Source organism: Equus caballus, chromosome 11 (genome assembly GCF_041296265.1).
Source record: "Equus caballus isolate H_3958 breed thoroughbred chromosome 11, TB-T2T, whole genome shotgun sequence".
NCBI classification, from domain to species: Eukaryota; Metazoa; Chordata; class Mammalia; order Perissodactyla; family Equidae; genus Equus; species Equus caballus.
In genome coordinates this window covers 29,722,473-29,742,321 of record NC_091694.1, presented here as the reverse complement: position 1 = coordinate 29,742,321, position 19,849 = coordinate 29,722,473, and the positions used below count along the sequence as shown (strand labels likewise).

At 42.4% G+C, this 19,849-nt stretch overlaps 1 protein-coding gene across 3 annotated transcripts in view; it reads right to left on the bottom strand.

Moving 5' to 3' along the window:
* The window catches only part of TOM1L1 (target of myb1 like 1 membrane trafficking protein), a 62,308-nt gene that overhangs the window by 34,191 nt on the left and 8,268 nt on the right, over positions 1-19,849 (bottom strand). For all 3 annotated transcript variants that reach the window (XR_002811525.2, XR_011422997.1, XM_001500172.7), the window contains exons 4-7: positions 15,987-16,136; positions 15,235-15,360; positions 13,606-13,710; positions 12,491-12,607 (exon numbers count right to left, since the gene is read on the bottom strand). Coding sequence is in view for 1 of the 3 variants with exons in the window: in XM_001500172.7 (XP_001500222.3) it covers positions 12,491-12,607; positions 13,606-13,710; positions 15,235-15,360; positions 15,987-16,136 (498 nt within the window). In the remaining 2 variants the exon portion in view is untranslated. The remainder of the gene's footprint in view (positions 1-12,490; positions 12,608-13,605; positions 13,711-15,234; positions 15,361-15,986; positions 16,137-19,849) is intronic.

The window sequence follows — 19,849 nt, the reverse complement described above, 5'->3', positions numbered from 1 at the left end:
AAATTTTCTTCCCACAAAGGACAGTGTACCACAGTATTGGCTGCCGTGCATGAGTGGAGAGACTCCTTGCTTGGTAACAATTTTTGGCGACCACAAAGGGAATAGGTCCTGTGACCACCCACTGGAGGCTCTGGAGTCCCCGGCAGGGCAGGGGTCTTTTCGTTGACCCTAACTGGCCGCCTGGACAATTTTGTCTAGAGGCTCAGAGGATTGGATTTCCATTTCCCACTGTGGTGCTCCAGGCCCCTCGGTGCTTTTTTTTTTCCCCTTTGAGAGAAGAAATGGCTTCTGAATCTAGACATTTCTGGGTTCTGGGTGAGTAACTTTAAGTGACTCACTGGTTTGATTTCTTGGAAATAGAAGTTTAGCTTGTATCCTGGGGAATCCTGGTGGGCTGAGTCCTGAATCTTGAGCCTGAACCACCCAAAGTAATTAGAGGCAGAATAAAGGGGTCACTTGTGAGTTGCTCCTGGCAATCTGGTTCTGAGCAGCTCCTGGTAGACTAGCTAGTGTTCTGGTCTATGTCACATGTGGGATTGTATTGTGTGTTAATGTTTGTCTGAATTGTATTGGCCATTTGGGGACTGAGTTTCTCTGTGACTGTAACAAAGTCCCTTTAGAAATTAACCATAGGAGGGTCTTATGACTCAGAAAAAAAGAGGCACTGTTCCCTGTGGTCCTTCGGGATGTTCCTGACTGGGCACTTTAGGGAGGTGTCAAGGCTTCTGCCCATGACATGCAAGGCCTCACAGGGACCCCATTCTGAGGAACATATCTTATTGGACCCTCATTGTTTGAGGTCAGGCAATCAGCAGCGGAAGCTCATCCAGAGCTCAAATCACCCAAAATCTGTGGATGCCAGAACACGTAAGGGAAACAGCCAACCCCTTGGTTATTCTTGGGAGAGCTGTTCCCACAAGCACACTATCAAAACACCATCCCCTAAAAAGACCTTGCTTGTTGCAGCCACCTTGGCAAAAGGCCCCCTTAAATGGGAAATGTAAATGGTATACCAAAATGCAGCCCACTGTGAGGCATTCTTCAAAATTGGGTGATGTTCAGTTATGAGCCCATGAAGAAAAAGAAAATGATATCCTTTTGTAATACGGCCTGGCCCCAGTACTCAGTGGGACGAGATCCCCTATGTGCAATCTTTTGTGTTTTTATATTAGAACAAGAACTTTCAAAAGAGATGTAAGATTATAATTCAGAGGGAGGCTCCACAGAAAAAAACCTGTCCTCCCAGCATCATCAAAGTCAGATGATGATCTTATCCTTCCTCATTTGCTATCCCCTACAGCGCCCCCACAGTATGCCGGGGGTGCAATTGGAGATGACCAGGAAAGGCATAATGATCCCCCTGAAGCTGCTGGCTTGGCTTTGTACCCCCCTTTACCTAACAGTCAGGCAGGAATGGTCTCCCCTCCTCATACCCATCGAGGTACTCAATTTGGCCCAAGGAATGCTCCACCCCAGGCAGGGCAATTTCTACTAACACAAGTCCCTGTAGGTCTCAATGACAAAGGCCAGCCCCAGAGGATTTTTGAATGTGCATACCCCTTTTTCAACTTCACATTTATACAACTGGAACAACAACATGCCCACTTACCAGGATGATTCCCCAAAGATGGAAAGTTTATTTACATCCATCTTTTCTACCCATAACCCCACCTAGGCTAACATTCAGGCCCTTATGTATACTCTCCTCAGCCCAGGGGAGCATAGGATGATACTGGACAAGGCTCATCAGGAAGCCAAGAGAGTCCACGAGTTACAACCTAACCATCCAATCAGTGCTCCAGCAGTAGAGGCCATACCTGGGGTTCAGCCAGGCTGGGACCCCAGTGTTCCAGGAGACTGGGTGAGGCTAAACCATTATAAAGCATGTTTAATAATTAGAATGCAGATGGGGGTCCCCAAATTGAAGAGCCTAAATAAGGTCCAGAAGGTACAGAGTCTTTGAAACCTAGAGAAAGTATACTGATATGGACCTGGAACATCCAGATAACATGAGGCTGCTCAATATGACTTTTATCAGCCATAGTGCCCCTGATATAAGAAAAACATTACAAAGATTGGAAGGGGGATTGGGGATGTCCGAGTCTCAACTTGTCGAGATCGCTTTTAAAGTGTTTAATAGGTGTGACCAGGAGCTAGAGGAACAGAAACAATGGGAGATGAGACTGTAAGCTGCCCTACTCGCCACAGCCCTCAGTCACAATCCGCCAAGACCAATGAGAAAAGACAAATGGCCACGAGTAAGACCCATGGGGCCCCACCTTCCAACCACAAGGGACCCTCAACCCTGAGGCCAAGGCAACGTGCTTAGTGTGAGCAGGAAGGCCCTTGGAAAAAGGAATGTCCTAATCGTTTTTGGAAGCTGAGAGAGAAAACCAATGTGCCCAACCATCAGATGCCCCAACTTGTCGACGGAGACCAAGAATGATGGGGCCTAGGGGCTCCTCTAGACTCCACCAGCTCCATCGACATCTCCTACAAGAAACCCCGGGTAACAACAGCAGTGAGAAAGAAACTTATAGACTTTCTAATTAGCACCAAAGCTACTTATTCTGTACTAAACACCAGACAGGGGCTCCTCTCCCCCAAGACCACATCCGTTATGGGTATATCTAAGTCACTCTCTCTTAAACCTTTTCTACAACCACTCAAGTGTCACATAGGGAAAACGTATCTAAAGCACAGCTTCCTGTAAATGCCTGAGGGCCCCATCCCATTGTTGGGACGGGATCTACTAACACAATGCCCAAGTGACTTTTTCACCAGAAGAAGTAGACATTAAAGTCCCCCCAGATTAAGCCTGCCCCCTCCAAGCAGTGCCATTGCAACTGGGAGACGAGCCTCAATCGGAGGTCCCTGAAGAAGTTCTGCAAAAGGTAATAGCGGATGGGGCTGGCCCTGTGGCCGAGTGGTTAAGTTCGCACGCTCAGCTGCAGGCGGCCCAGTGTTTCGTTGGTTCAAATCCTGGGCGCGGACATGGCACTGCTCATCAAACCACGCTGAGGCAGCGTCCCACATGCCACAACTAGAAGGACCCACAACGAAGAATATACAGCTATGTACTGGGGGGCTTTGGGGAGAAAGGAAAAAAAAATCTTTAAAAAAATAAAGATAAAAATAAATAAATAAATAAATAAAAAGGTAAGAGCAGATGTTTGGGCTGAAGGGAGCCTGGGAAGTGCCAAGATGGCTGATCCAAAAGGTGCCAAGATGCCAAATTTGAAACAATACCCTTTAAAGAGACAGAGAAAAGAAGGTATAAAATCCCTGATAGCCACCTTTCTTAAATGCCAATTAATGCAACCTTATCAATCCCCATATAACACTCCCATCCTGCCAGTACAAAAAACAGGGACCATCCTGCCAGGACAAAAAACAGAGACTATCGTTTTGTACAGGATTCAGGAGCCCTTAACCAAATTGTAGAGGATATACATCCGGTGGTACCAAATCCTTATACTTTGCTTACAACTTTATCTGGAGACTTCTGTAGGTTTACAGGGCTAGACTTCAAGGATGTCTTTTACTGCATACCCCTAAGTCCTGAGTCACAGGAACCGTTTGCCTTTGAATGGGACAATCCAGAGACTCATGTAAAACAACAATATTGCTGGATGGTACTCCCACAGGGATTTAAAAATGCCTCCTCCATTTTGGGGGAGGCCTTAGCCAAAGACTTAAAGCATTTCCAGATGAGTGAGAGAGTCTTACTCCACTATGTGGATGCCATACTGATTACTAGTAAAACTACTCAAACTGAAATACAATCCTTACTTTAAATTTTCTGGCAGAACGGGGATATAAAGTCTCCGAGAGAAAGGCACAGATTTCTCCACCAACTGTAAAATACCTAGGATTTGAATTATCAAAAGGACAAACCTATTGCCAGATGGAAGGGAAGCGTTAGCTAGGGAGGCTGTGCCCACCACCAGAGGACAACTGTGAGGAATTTTAGGGATGACTGGGTTTTATTGTATTTGGATTCCTAACTTTGAACTCACAGCCAAACCCTCACATGAGGCTCTTGGAGGAAATGACAATGAGCCATTAAACTGGCCTGCAGAATGCCATAAGGCGTTTCATATCATCGAGGGGACACTTTCAACAGCCCCAGCACTTGGTCTCCCAGACGTTAGAAAGCCACTGGACATGAGCGACAGGGCATAAGTCTTGGGTTGTGAACTCAGAATTTAGGTGCTTCCAGAAGACCAGTAGCTTACTTTCCCAAACAATTGGATATCATAACTCAAGGGTGGCCAGTTTGCCTCTGGGCTGTAGCTGCAACCTGTGACCATTTACAAGAAGCTGAAAAATTTACTCTGGGTCAGGCTACTACTGTGCACATTTTACAGTGCCTGCTTCCTCTACTTGAATAAAAAGGTGGATACTGGCTTACTTCAGGGAGACTGGGCAAATATCAGGCCATATAACTAGACAACCCAAATGTAAATTTAAAGGTGATACCCACTCTAAACCCAGCCACTCTGCTGCCCGCTATGACAGGAGAACCTGTCCGTGCTTGTACACAAATTATTGGAGAGTTTATTCTAGCAGACCCGACCTGATTGACCAGCTTTGGAGAATCCAGACGTGGAAATGCTTCCTGAGGGAAGCAGCTTCATGGACTATGGACTTTGGAAGGCTGGATATGCCATAATAACGCAACAGGAAGTCCTAGAAGCAGAAGCACTCTCTCCAGGTACATCTGCCCAGAAGGCAGAACTCATAGGCCTCGTGAAGCCGTGCTTCTAGGAGCTAAGAAAAAGGTAACCATTTCTACAGATTCGAAGTGTGCCTTCTTTGTCATGCATGCACATGGGGCTCCATGGAAAGAGAGAGGCCTATTAACAGCAGGAAGGAAAGAGATTAAACATGTCGAGGAGATACTGGCCTTATTAGATTTTGTCTGGATGCCAGAAAAGGTGGCCCTGTGCATTGCCCAGGCCACCAAAAGGCTGATAGTTATATAGCTAAAGGAAAAAATTTGGCTGATCAGGCTGCAAAACAAGCAGATCTAGAGAGAGCAGAAGAATGGGGATCTCATTCTGACTCTAGCAACTTAAAGGTGGTCAGTATTAAACCATTAAAGAAGGCTGGATTTATAATCAACAGGGACGAGTGCTTATACTCAAGAATTTAATGGAAAAAATTATTGCTCACTACATCATCAAGGAACCCATTATGGGAGAGATGCAATCTATCATTCACTACAAAAGTTAACTGTTGGTCCAAAAATGCAAAGGACTATCCAAAAGGTAGTGCAAAATTGCCTGATTTGTGCCAGAAACAATCCCAAAACTGGGCCACCTCCAATCATAAAAGAGGTGCAAATCCAAGGGAAATAACCAGGAGATAACTGGCAAATAGACCTTATTGGGAAATTATAAATATTTACTGGTATTTGTGGACACCTTCACAGGACAGGCTGAAGCTTTTCCATGTAGGATGGAAAAGGCTTCCGAAGTAACAAAGGCCTTACTAAAATAAATCATCCCTCACTTTGGGTTGCCTCTTTCAATTCAAAGTGGTAATGGAGGAGATTTCACAGCCAAGGTAACACAAGAGATGTCTGGGGTCCTTGGAATACAATGGAAGTTATATGCTTTATGGAGGCCTCAGTCTACAGGAAAGACTGAAAATATGAACCATACCTTAAAGGAAACAATTGCCAAAATATGTCAGGAAACCAACTTAACCTTAGGGATGAGGTCTTGCCAATTGCCCTGTTTAGGGTAAGAGTAGCCCCTAGAAGTAGGCTCCAATTGAGCCCTTATGAAATGTTATACGGGAGACCCTCCCTTGAGACTAAGTATTATCGCAATCTTGAAAATGATCGTGCTGTACAAGAATGAGATGCAGTAAAATGTGTACCGTCTCTAGGTGCTACTTTATCTGCTATACATGAACATGCTTCTTGTTACTAACGTTTCCCGCAGACATTCCCCTGCACTGCAGAAACCCAGGGGACTGGGTCCTCAAGACTTGCAGAAGTCAACACCCTAAGGATGAAGTGCAACCTAAGTGGAACGGACCCTACAAAGGCCTTCTGGTTACACGCTCTTCAGTAAAATTAAAGAGCTAAAGCTTGGATACACCACTCATGAATAAAAATAGACTCCTCTCATCCACTCTATAATTCCCAAAAAGGCAATGCCCTTCATGAACAATAGGAAACAGAAGGATCAAATCATCCAAACACTGAGCAGCTACGGAGGCCCACGGCCAATTTTTCCACCCAAGAGTACTCTTGTGAACCTTTAACTGATCTTAAGTTACTTTTCAGAAAACCAATGAAACTGAGGGAACTCTTGGATTTCCAGATAAATAAGAAGCTGTTCCTGCCTCTAAAGCCAGCCTCTGTCTGATCAGATTGAGAGGCCAGAAGCAGCCGACAGCTGAAGGAGGCAGCTTACCCAAGATACTGGACCAGGCCTGTATTGACACAACTTAATTTTACCTTGATCTCATACACCCTATTCTGCACTGCTTAACTAACCATGCCTACCTCCTTGATTTAAAACCCCCTCATTAACACATCTTTTCCTGACTCCTTTTGGTATATTGTCCTTTTTCTTCTTCTTCTTCTTGTAATTATTCTGACTTTCTACTTCTTTCTTACAAACTAATTGCCTTCTTTCAGAAGGATTGAACCATTTTCTTTGCCAATTCTAGTCCAGGCTATAAAATGTCCCCTACTTTTCTTTGCTATGTTCTTTCATTTGCCCTGGCCTCTCAGGCTTGGAAAGATAAGTCCTTAATAAGAATTTCACAGATTTTTTCAAAATCAGGGAACCTGACTGACTGCTGGACCTGTCACCCAAAGCCCTACGCAGTACATGATCATGGTGACCCTATAGTAAATCCAGTAGTCAATTTCTCAAGTACACCTGATTTTACTGTGACTTATGATATAAAACCTTCAGATGTGACCTATAGGGTCAGGGTAATAGACAAGAGGATTTCCTGTCCCCTGTTTCTTTATAACCATCCCTAAAATGCAACGTATGAAGGTTACTGAAGAAGAACGTAAGGACAAAAGGACTTATAGCCATCAGGACCAGATATTAACCAACGGACAGACTGCACTCACCTGTACGCTCAATGATACTTACTGCTCACTCCCTATTTCCTACTATCTGGTCCAGGAAAGGTGCTGGCAAGATCCAAATTATAAGTCCACCTAATTATGTCAGGATTTTAATAAAAAAAAAATCTAGTGTTCCTGCATGGAACACCCAATTCTATACCAACCTGTGGATTACATTCTTCCTCCTGGACAGTGCCTTGCACTGACCCCTGGATCAACCAGATCCTAGATAAAATCCCCAAAAATGAAAGCCTAAATTTTACCAACATGACTAAGGTATTCTATGTGTCCCCCTCAGGGTATATCTTTGTCTGTGAATCCAATCGCCATCCTTGGGCCTATAACTGCCTTAATAGCTGGCACATAGGAGGTACCGGTCTATTAGGCTATTTAGTCACTCCTTTCTCTGTACATAACTCGAGTGAAGCCCAGCACTGGACTAGTTCCTTAAAACTTTTCACTAGAACTAAAGGATCTATATTAGATGGAGATTTGATCTTGAAAGCACCAGACAAATATGTGCCTGGATACCAGGAAGATTCTGATGCATATTTCTCTGGACAAACCTTATCACCTGGTGGGGGGTGGCAGCTCATGAACATATGATTAGAAATCTCTCTCCCACCTTAGGAATAGTAGCCAGGGAAGCGGCCCAAGCCTTAGCTTCCTAACAGAAAGCACTGGGTTCCATGGCTAAAGTAGTGCTCAATAACCAAATTGCTTTAGATTACATACTAGCTGAACAAGGAGGCATTTGTGCCATAGCAAATTCTTGCTGTTGCATCTATATTAACACCTCCTCAGAGACTGAAACTCATATAGACAAAATGAGACAACAGGCAACTTGGCTCCAACAAGTGTCATCCCAAGAACCTGGGTTTGATCTCTCAAACAATATTTTTTGGTGGATCCTGTCAGTAATAAGGCCTATATTTGAGAGATTGATAAAGTTAGGTATCACAGTGTTACACCTATTAGGATTTATACTCCTCCTTGTCAAACTCTGCGCTTGCTGTGTTTTTGGTACCCAAAAATCCACTCCCCACACTCCTGTCTTGATCATAAGGGAGACCCATAATGCAACATCCAGATTACAACCTGGGTATTTACAATGAAAAGCTAAACAATTTCATTCATCTAGCCCCTGTTAAGTCTACACCCCTTATCAGTAGGAAGCAGCTAGAGCTGTGTGTCACTCCATTTCCTTTAAGATCGAGGAATGAACAACAAAAGAGGGTATTTGTAACCACAGGACCAGGAACAGAATTTGCCACCCCAAAACATGCCTCTTTAGCATAAAAACTATTTTGGACCAAGTATTTAAAAGAAGGAAAAGAAAAAAGCAGCCACAAGGAAAGATTTGAAAACCTAGAAGAAGTTACCCATTTATAAGAGAAATTTACATTTATAAGAGAAATCTCCATTTGTAAGGATGCCTTCCTCTCTGAGCTGAAAGGAGAGGACAATTAAATCTCTAGAAACTCTTTATCAACAGAGAAGGCAATGACTTAAATCTGCATAACAACTTTACCCTTGTTTAATATGCTCACCTCATCTTAACAACAGAATGTTAAGGAAATTTTTCAGGGGCTGTGATCCAGCCAGGAGTAGGTACAGAAGAGAAAATTTTGATCTGCCAATCAAAACTCATCCTGCCAGTCCTTCTGCATACCAGCCTTAAACCTTACCCTATACCCTGAGCCCTTAAACCTTACCCTATACCCTGGATCAGGGAGACAGAGTTGAGAGCCTTCCTTCTGTCTCCTTGCCAATCGATTGCATAATAAACTCTCTTCCCTCAAAGACCTATGTACCACAGTATTGGCTTCTATGCACATGGGGTGCAGAGAGCTCTTGCTCAGTAACACCTCCAAGAGGAGAAATATAGTAGGCAATCAGTTTTGCAAACTTATTTGCCCACAGGTAGCATTTCACCCCCACAGAATACAGCATAAGACCAGTGGGAAATGCTGTCTTAAATTGTTTCCTAGAGTTTTGTGTTGCTTCCCCCAGAATCTTATTATTTTAATGTCATCAGAGGAATCTTTCCAAATGTTATCTGGTTATGTAGTCTTTCGGCTTACATCCCTTTAACAGCTCCCTTCTGCTCTCTGGGTTAAGCCCACTCTGGCATGGCCTATAGGGTCCTCAATAACCTGTATAGACCAGATCTTGTCACTCCTCACCTGGAACTTTATGCCCCCAAGCTGTAGTTTTAATTTCTCTTCTCATTCTTATGTACCTGAGAGATACCACAAACTCGGATCCATTAATAGTGGGTGAGGGGTGGCAAAGAGTTCCTTAAGAGGTGTATCTGACACCCTAATGGTCTCTGGAGGTAGGCTTCCATAGATATAGCTTGAGAAATAACCTTTTTTTTTTTTTTTAAACCCTATAAAAATGTAAAAACCATTCTGAGTTCACAGCCAGCACAAAAACAGACCAAGCCCTGCATGTGGCCCACCAGCCACAGTTTGCTGGCAGTTTCCTCAATTAGAGGAAAACATAATCCAGGACATTCAAGACTGCCCACCATGAGCACTGCCATAGAACACGGAAGGAAAATAAAGGACCACTCCATGCCTAGAGACTGTGGTAGCTGGAACAAGATGGCATGAGGGGCAGCTAACAGAGTTGAGGAGTGGCAATCAAACAGCCAGCAAGACATTCCCTGCTCACACCTCTCTCCCCATTGGAGACCAAATAGCTGAGAGAGGAGTATCTGTTTCCAGCTGGGAGCAATGTTTGGGACAGAGACATAGGGTATTATTTCCAGTTGCTGGTAGCATCCAGGAAAAAATAGGAAACATATAACTCAGAAGACCAGCTACCAACATATCCAACCCAGCATCATCCCATGCCAATCCCATATACTCTGAAAACAGTACCAAGCAGAAGCTGCAGCAATTGTATCCTCCCCTTGGCATGGGTGAGCTGGGTCACAGAAGATGCAGACCAGCTGCCAGGGAATCTCACACAAAAATGAGCTCACTATCTGCAATCCAGCCAGATAGTTGAGGAATGCAAATGAAAGAAGGGAGGAACAAAGGAATTTGCACACAAGGAAGGAAAATCCATAAAGCAAATGGAAAAGTAAGTTTAAAAATAATTACCATCTTTAGAAAAAGGAGAACGCACATCTATGGAATTAAAAAAACTATTATAAAAATCCAAATAGATTTTTAAAATAAAAAACATAACTGTTGAAATAAAACATTCCTTAAAAGAGCTAACCAGACGACCTGATGTACATGTTTCAGAGAAACAGTACGTGAAATGCAGAAAATTTCCTAGAACTACAGCCCAAAAGAAGGAAGAAATGAACAGTATTTTTAAAACGTTGAGATAAAAAACATAGGTGGAAGTTTCGTCATCTGAAAAAAGTTCCATGGGAAAAGAATAGAAAGATGCTAGAAAAGAAATATTTGCAGTAAGAGCTGAGAATTTCCCAGAATTAAAATATACATAAGTTGGGGCCAGCCCCTTAGTCGAGTATTTAAGTTCGCATGCTCTGCTTCAGCGGCCCAGGGTTTTGCTTGTTCAGATCCTGGGTGTGGACATGGCAGCGCACATCAAGCCACGCTGAGGCGGCGTCCCACATAGCAGAACCAGAGGCACTCACAACTAGAATATATGACTGTGTCCTGGGGGGCTTTGGGGAGAAGAAGAAGGAAAAACAAAAAATGATTGGCAACAGATGTTAGCCCTTTAAACAAGATGCCAATCTTTAAAAAAAAATACACAAGTTGACACGGCAAAAAGGCCTATGAAGTACTAAGAAGGATAGCTAAGGGAAACATACATATGCACATACATGCACACACATCCCTGCATACAGTATAGTGAAATTTCAAAAATGTAAACGTAAAGAGAAATCACAAATGCAACCAGAAAAAAAAAACCTGATTATAAAACAAAGGTACAAGGATCAATAATACCATACTTCTCATCAGCATCACTGGGTGCAAGATAACAATGGGGCCGCCTCTTCAAAGGACTTAAGGAAAAGAATTTTGTATCTAGAATTCTGTATCTAGCAAAACTACTAGCACTTAATGGGGAAGCAAAAAGACATTTTTGGACATGTCAACGCTCATAGTTTACCACTAGTAATGATTCAAGGAGATAGCAGTAATATGCAAGAAGCAATGTTGAGCAAGTAAAGTTTTACAATTTATTGTTTCCCAAATAAGCAATGATTAAGAAAAATGTTATTTACTAACAATCTAAAAAGTTAAAGGAAAGATAACACCAACATGAGAAGTGGGGAGTGGGAATCCAGGACAAGTAAAAATACAACAAGTTCTTAACTTGTGTGGGGGAAAAAAGATTTAGAAACTGATTTTTTTTTTCTAATAACTTCTAAAATTAATATGGTAAAAGGTGTGTTAAAATATAAAATTGATCATTAGAACGAATCATTAGAAGGGAAAAAAGTAGAGTGTAAGGAAGTACAGACACAGAAAAAGGCGTAGGAGGGCCACTGCTCCAGTAATACCGAACTGCTCATGGTTCTCCTCACATGCTCATGCAGGTCCAAACACACTGTCCTCTGCTCCCTCCAAAGCCCGAGTACTGCCTCCATCTAAATATTTCCCCAAATCCTCACCTTTCTCCTTGCCCCCACCCCTAATCCCACTGTATGATAAACAAATTTCTATTCGAGCATGTATCATACTGTATTAAACAGGTTGTTTGCAAAACAATCTTGTTCCCTAGACATAAGTTTCTGAGAACTAGGACAGCCTCTGCATCTCTACGTCCTTTACCACATTGTAGTTACTCAGTGTTTGTTGAATACATGCACACAGAGGCAACCTCTTCGAATTTAAAACAATTAGAGATTACTAAGAGATTGTATATGACCAAGACTATAAATGATTAAATGACAGTTAATTATTTGTTGCAAAAGGGTAAGGACCACATCTAAGTTACTATTGCATTTTTGATAAAGTCAGCCTTGCATTTTTTTTTGTTAAGTTTACAATCAACTGAAGATGCTGGAGGACAGATTAGACAATGTTAACGCATCTTCCATCTCCAAGCCTCTAAGTTTAGAGAATAATTTTTTTTTTTTTTTAGGAAGATTAGCCCTGAGCTAACATCTGCTGCTAATCCTCCTCTTTTTGCTGAGGAAGACTGGCCCTGAGCTAACATCCGTGCCCATCTTCCTTTACTTTTTTTTTTATTTTTTATTTTTTTATATGTGGGATGCCTGCCACAGCGTGGTTTGCCAAGCAGTGACATGTCCACACCCGGGATCCGAACTGGTGAACCCTGGGCCACCAAAGTGGAACGTGTGAACTTAACTGCTAAGCTACCAGGCTGGCACCGTAGAGAATAATTTTAAGAGACACTATAGGTGTCTCTGAAATCATACTACACCTGCAGAAGCTCCATGTCTTCACGATTTTCCGATCCAGGAATATTCTCCATCAATATGGTGGACATCACTCTCACATTCATTTTCACCATATCCAACTCACTGTGCAATTTACCAATCTGGAGAGAGCAACACGATTGCCAGTCAGTATACATGACACATAAACAATGGTAACCTATTTCTTTCTCTTTGGAGACATCTGCTGGAAGAGACAATCCTTTTGCAAAATTTAACATTTTCAAATTTATATTTAAATGAATATAAATATACATAAAATTACTTTACAAATGTATAATCTATCACATTCTAAAAGGACTTGAGATCACTTGTAATAAATTCAAAAATACGCTTTAGGAAAGTTAAAAATCAAGGGGGAAAACAGCCAGATGAGAAACCACATGGAGAAGGGGGAAGGTGCCTATACTAGGAACCTGGACAAAACGGCAAATGTCAGTCTGCATTTCTTGGCAACCAATGGAAAAAAAGGAGAAAAAAAAGGTTTTATATTTCTCATGGCATTAGGGAAGGAAGAACCAAAAGAGAAACACTTTATTTCTTGCTGGATTAAATTCTAAAAGGAATTAACCACATGAATTTTTATATGATGCTGAATAATAATAATACAAAGTCTTCAGTGATAGTTCCCTTATAGCGGGACAGAAAGGAACTTCACATCAGAATGGCTTCTCTGGACCTTTGATAAACAGATATAAACAAGTCAATGTAATTCAGCCGCACAATTAATACTAGTAATAAGGCGACCACTTACTGAACTCTGAAATGGGATCTGGACAGTCCTATCAGCAGCAATAGGAATCAGCTGGGGGACGCAAGATCCGTTCCACAGCCCAGTCTCCACCAAGACATGAAAGCCGCCAGCTGAGCACAACTGTTAAGGGCGTGGGCTTTAGAATGAGACAGAATCCACGGGAATAATTCCTCTTAGAAGTGAACCATGATAAGTCACACAGTATCACTAAGCTTCAGTCCCTCCTCTGTAAAAGGAGGGTAATAATGTACCTTGACCTCATAATGTTAAGAAGAATAAACAAACTGTAGATAGAGTGCTTAGAACTTAGAAAGAATCATCAATACATACAGTTGTTGCTATCGTTACCTGTTCTGGGACCAGTGTGATAGTAGAGTTCTTGGGAGCAATTACAGAAGAAAGAGCTGGTGCACTAGGAACAGGGGTTGGTGGATTCGATGAGATCTGAGAAGTCTATCAATATGAAATACGGAAATATTATTATTTGAATTAACGTAACCACCCAAGCCGTTTGTCCATTGAGATGACTCACTCCCTTTCTCTCAACCAAAGTCCTGAGCGGGGGGTGTTAGTTCACAGTCAGTCATCAAGTGTACAACCTGCCAGCATTTTGAGAAGAGTGCCAAGCAAATGGTGTGCCCACAACAGAGCAAGTGTTCAATAACAGGCGGCTGCTATTATGATTATTAACTAAATTGAAATTTAATAAAATGCTCTTACGTTACACCAAGGGGCTACAAGATAAACTGCCATGTGAGATTAGTGCTGCCCTCTCTTTGGGTTGTTAAAAACAATTTGTGTCAAGACTTTTTAAGCCACAGCTGGCAAGGCATCTCCTTCTCCACCAGTGAATACTCCCAGAGTCGATGCCGCATTTCCAACCTTGGGTAGAGAGCCCAAAGCACAGGGCTCTAGGCCAGTGCTTCTGGAAAGGAATAATAAGTCACCTGGAAATCTTGTAAAAATGAAGAGTTTGACTTAGTTGAGGGTGGAATATACTTAACAAGCTCCCAGATTATACCCCAAGTCACATCTTGAGTAGCAAGGTCCTCGGCCTCTACTATATTGTGCCTTGGAAGGAAGAGAGAAAAGGGGTACGGTGGGCAAGCTCCTGGTTGGATAATAGGATGGGGCAGGAGGCTAATGGCCAGGAGCAGCCTGCACAAATAGAAGAGTTGGCCCTCAAGACAATGCCTCCTCAAACACCAGACTTCTGGTACACACTTCAATTGCTTATTCCACCAAGGCAGAACTCATCTACACAAGGGAAGAGCTGCCGTCTCACATCATGGAAATCACAGAAAGCTAGGAGCTGAATTATAACACCCACTCAAAGTGTCACAAGTTCCAAACCTTGCAAATTATTTGCAAACTGGAGAATGAATACACGTCAACATCTAGAAACTCTTCCAAGGGCACAGTATTAATAAGAAGTTTATTTTATGACTACCTATGGTAGGGACCCTGGCCTGTCTAGCAGCAATCCTTTCTTTTGAAAACTGCCCCCTCCTCTACTATATCCAAATGATTTTCATTTGGAGCCTCCATGTTCTTAAGTGACCTCAGTTGCTTTGTGCAGAAATGGAAAACTGACTCAGGTTGGTTGGATGAGACCCTTCTCCAAAATTTTTGAGTTTGGAAGCTGACAAAGGTAAAGCTATAATACGAAAATTTGGAGGCTATGTTGTCTACTATGTGGAAAAAGCTAGCCCACAATGAGAGAGAAGGAGGAAGCTGACGATCAAAGAGAAGTAGACAAGTAACAGGGCATTTGAGTGTTTGGTTCTCTGCTGTTCCAAAGATCCAGCTAACACCAGCTCTCTCGTGGCTTGATTATTCTGTGAGAAATCACCATAACCTTCTAATAAATTAACCTTTTAGCTTAAGCTTGATGGAGCTGGGGTTGTCCCTTTCGATGAGAAAAGACCCACATAATCCACTATCTTACTCTACAAGGGTCAAAGAAAGGCCTCCTACCTCGAGTCCTGCTCTTTCAGCCTCTGCCTCTGAGGGAGGAAACTGAACACCTTTCTTCAGCAGGTCAAGGTACACTTCTTTCACTTCACTTACGTCCACGCCTCCTGGGAAACCCTGTGACCAAGTCTGAATTCAAGAGATGGAAAGTTCCAGAGTTAAAACAGCAGCCAAAACAAAACTCTTAAGCTGGAGACAGAAAATGAGAGAGTGACAATTATGTACCTCACTCAGCTTTCTGTAAGCTATTTTGCAATGCCATGGACAAAATGTACATTTTCAAAGACTAGAATAATAACAAATATTTTTAATCATCAGACTCCCACACCTCAACATTTTAATGAGACCCTGGAATAGATACTACCAATTTTTTTTGTTGTTGTTGTACTAAATCCAGAATTAATAGAAAGATTCTACAACAGCCTCGGTAGCTCTTTTGCCAAATAACTGAAAGTAGTCGGCTATCTACTCCAGGCATAGTTTCCATACCTGCAAGATGGAGGTACACATTACTCTCTTTCCTACCTGATGTGGATAAAATAGAAACCGAGGGAAAAGAAGGGAAAAAGACTACAATGTCTACATAAAAAGGGCACCATCCAATGTCAAGAAGTTATTATTACACAGAAAATAAACTACTAACAATGCTTCCTGGTTCAATCCTAGGTTTGTAAAGGATCACTGAATTGGGAGGAATGTAATTAAACCTTTAATCTCAGAAATGTACCATCCCATAAGGCATACCACAGACTTACCTTAATGAAATTCAGGATTCTATTCTGAACGTCTAAAGGCAAGGTGTATCTGGGATTCAGCAGCTTGACTAGGCTATCTTTAACAAACTCCTTCTTCACAATCAGAGATTGGAAACTTGGACCACAGTTCTGCATGCACATGTCAATAAGCTAAATTGGAGAGAAAAATTAAACATTGTCTCTCTCTGGCAAAACCCCCTACTAAATATAAGGTAGAAATTGCTAAGTAATGATCTCCTGCAGTATTCTAATTAACAAACAGAATTTAGTATCTACCAAAATATGTGGCAAAAAGTTAGGTTCTAGGAATGTGAGGAAGTACAAGGCGTCATATCACTGCTTAGAGGATGGACTCGTTGGGGAGTCAGGACATAGTTAAAGAGCATTAATAAGAATACAAGATAATAAGTGCCAAGGGCTCAGTGGGAAGTGCAAACAAAACAAATGACCCAGCTTTTCCAGAGAAGTCCTGCTCTACTTCAGTTGGCCTGGCCTTATCAATGATGACACCCCCTTTCACTGTCAAAAATGTCCTGGTCTGGATGATAAATTACACAGTCACCTTAGCAATAGACCTTTATAGACAGATGTGATCATTTAGGACCAGGTGGTCTTAAGTCTTTTGGAAAGGGCTGGTCTTAAGCTGGGCTTTGAAAATTAAGAAAAGTATGAGTGAGAGTAGAACAACATTTTAGACAGGTAGATGGTATTAAACACACATATACGGCTGACAAAGTGTTTGAGATGTGACGAGGAAAATAAGTACTCTGGTTTGTAGAGGATTCTTTACGTAGGCAAACTGGGGATGTGGGGGAGGTAGGATGGAAAAGTCTGAGGGGCATCTTCTAGACTGTAGAGAAATTTGTGTGGCAGTGTAGAGTTTGAACGTTATCTTGAAGGCACTAAGAAGCCACTGAGGGTTCTTGTTAGTTTGTCACCATCATACCATCACCATCTATCCTGAACTTGAGAGAAAGGTTAATGTGTGCAAAGTAATGCTCTGGAAAGGTTTTCAAGCAACACACTACAAAGGGAAATGGATGGCAAAAGAACCTAGAATGATGGAGAAATCCAGTAGGGACCCACTAGTGCAGGCCTGAGGCAGAAAGGCCTACACTAGGATGATGTGGGGCAAGGAAGGGAAAGATATGAGAGAATCATGAAGGAGGAACTCTCAACAACTGGATGCTTGTTGAAAGAAGATGATCGAAATTTAACTAGCTGTCATTCTGCATGACTGATGGCACCTTCGATGGAAATTTGGAAGTGGATGGGGTGGAATGATTTGGCCTAGGGCAAAAATGATGGGTTGAAGTTTAGATTTTTGAGTTTAAAAGTGCTATGGACTGAATGTTTTCGTCCCTCCCAAATTCATACATTGACACCCCTAAACCCTAATGTAATGGTATTGGGAGGTGGGACCTTTGGGAGATAATTAGGTCATGAGAGTGGAGCCCTCATGAATGAGATCAGTGCCCTTATACAAAGGGATGAGAGAGATGATCTCTCTGGGCCATGTGACGATACAATGAGAAGATGGTCATCCACAAGCCAGAAAGTGGGCCCTCGCCAGACACTGGATCTGCTGGCACTTTGATCTTAGACTTTATAGCCCCAGAACTGTGAGAAATAAATGTCTATTGTTTAAGCCCGTCAGGCTATAATTTTGTTTTAGCAGCCTAACACGACCAAGACAAAAGACGGGGGGACACTCGAGCAGATATGTTTAGCCGACAGCTGCACATGCACAGCTACAGTCCAGAAGAGAGTTAGGCCAAAAGTACGAAATTCAGGCTGCCTCGGATGAGCAGAGAAGAGGAATCGCTGAAGCAATGGGGGTCCCCTATCACACAGGCTGCAAGAACACTCAATAAAGGCAACTGAAGAGCAACAATATAATTTTTTTTTTTTTTGAGGAAGATCAGCCCTGAGCTAACATCTGCTGCCAATCCTCCTCTTTTTGCTGAGGAAGACTGGCCCTGAGCTAACATCCGTGCCCATCTGCCTCTACTTTATATGTGGGATGCCTGCCACAGCATGGTTTGACAAGCAGTGCCATATCTGCACCTGGGATCCGAACTGGCGAACTCCTGGCCGCCGAAGCGGAACATGCGAACTTAACCGCTGTGCCACCGGGCCGGCCCCGCAGCAAGAGAACTTGATGCATAAAATAAAAAGAACGTAATATTGGCAAAGTTGAAAGAGGGCAGAGTTTCTGGGAGGAGGGTGTGTCAAACAATTAAGAATATGGATTGAGAAAAACTCAGCTAGGTGTGTTGACTAGTGGGGTCATTAGTCACCTTGAAAAAGCATTTTCAATAAAGCAACATGAGCAGAAGTCAGGCTGAGAAGGAATGAGCTGGTAGTGAAGAATTGCAGAGAGTGGATTTCTAAAAGGGAGCTAAAAACAAAATTAAATCTGTAGTTTCTATGCTTCAACCTCGGTTTAGAGAGGTCACAGAAACCATAAAACAACCGGACAGGTATAATCATCTTTGCAGGAAAGCAGCCCTGAAAATTGACTTCACGCCATGCTCTGTATTATGTCACTTTAACGGCAATACAAAAAGAAGAAGGGATGAGGAATGAAAGCTGCAGTTTTAAGGACAATGTGGCTAAGAAGGCGATCAGAAAATACAGATGCTGAGCACATGCGGCTCTGTGAAGCACAGGGACGACCTTTAAGGCAAAGGAAACTAAAAACAAAATCCAAAATCTACTAAGAGGAATCTATTTTAACGCAAGTTGTCTAGAGAAAGACAAGCTGAAAAGTTGAATAACAAATGACTTTTTGCTTGATATGTTATTATGATGAGTTTTTCTGGTGAAACGTTGAGAGGAAAAGTGCCTTTAGTTCAAAGGGAATTTATAGAAATACTTCATCCAACTGGTTACGCAGTCTTACACAAGATATCTAGCCTCCAAGCCTCATTTTCCCTAAATGAATGGGGAATTTCTTGCTAACTATGCCACAAACCGATTTTTATCTTTGGAGCACCAAGATTTTATGGTCATGGGTAACAGTCCCAGGAGGTTACCTGCACAAAATCAAAGCGTCAACATGAAACGCTAACATGTTAACATCTAGAGATCACACATCATGCCCTTTGTGTTTTCCCATTGTAATCTAGATTGTCAGGACTAAGGACTTCTATATCACCTCTTCCATTACGTCACCAGTCCCTCTTTCACCCCAGCCCACTCAGATAAGCAATAAAACCTGTTGTGGCAAATGGGAAAAATTAAATACATTGCTTTTATACATTTTGAAATTGGGTGTTGCTGCAATGTATGTGTTGAGGACACCAAGACAACCAAGGAGGACAACCAAGGAACCTTAACCTGAGGCAGGACAGACAACCTAGGAGTCAGAGGACCAAGACAGACTAAGAGTGTGACGACTTCAGGCTCCACCCATCTCCTATTGTGCTTGGCTGGGCAAGTCACTTATCCTCACCAAGCCTCAGTATCCTCATCTGCAAAATGGGCATAATACCTCCCTCTAGAGACTTCTTATAAGGCTTAAGTGAATCTAAAGTATATAAAGAGCTTGACACACAGCAGGACCTTAGTAAATGGTAACTATTTTGATCATCTCTTCCACGGATAACTCCTGTTGCGGAGAATATGTTGATTAGCTGTATAAGTATTCTTTTCAGAATGGCTGGAAGAGAAAGAGCTACTTGGTAGTTTTAGTTCTCACAATAAATGTCTAAAGCCAAGCATGGTAAACCAGGCTTTGGGGTCACCCAGAGCAGAAGACCACACCAAGGGAAGGCCACCCTAGGGGATGAGCTCACTGGACAACAGGCTCCTAGAGAAACAAATGCCTTTTATTCTAAATCTCAAGGCCCCATATCTCA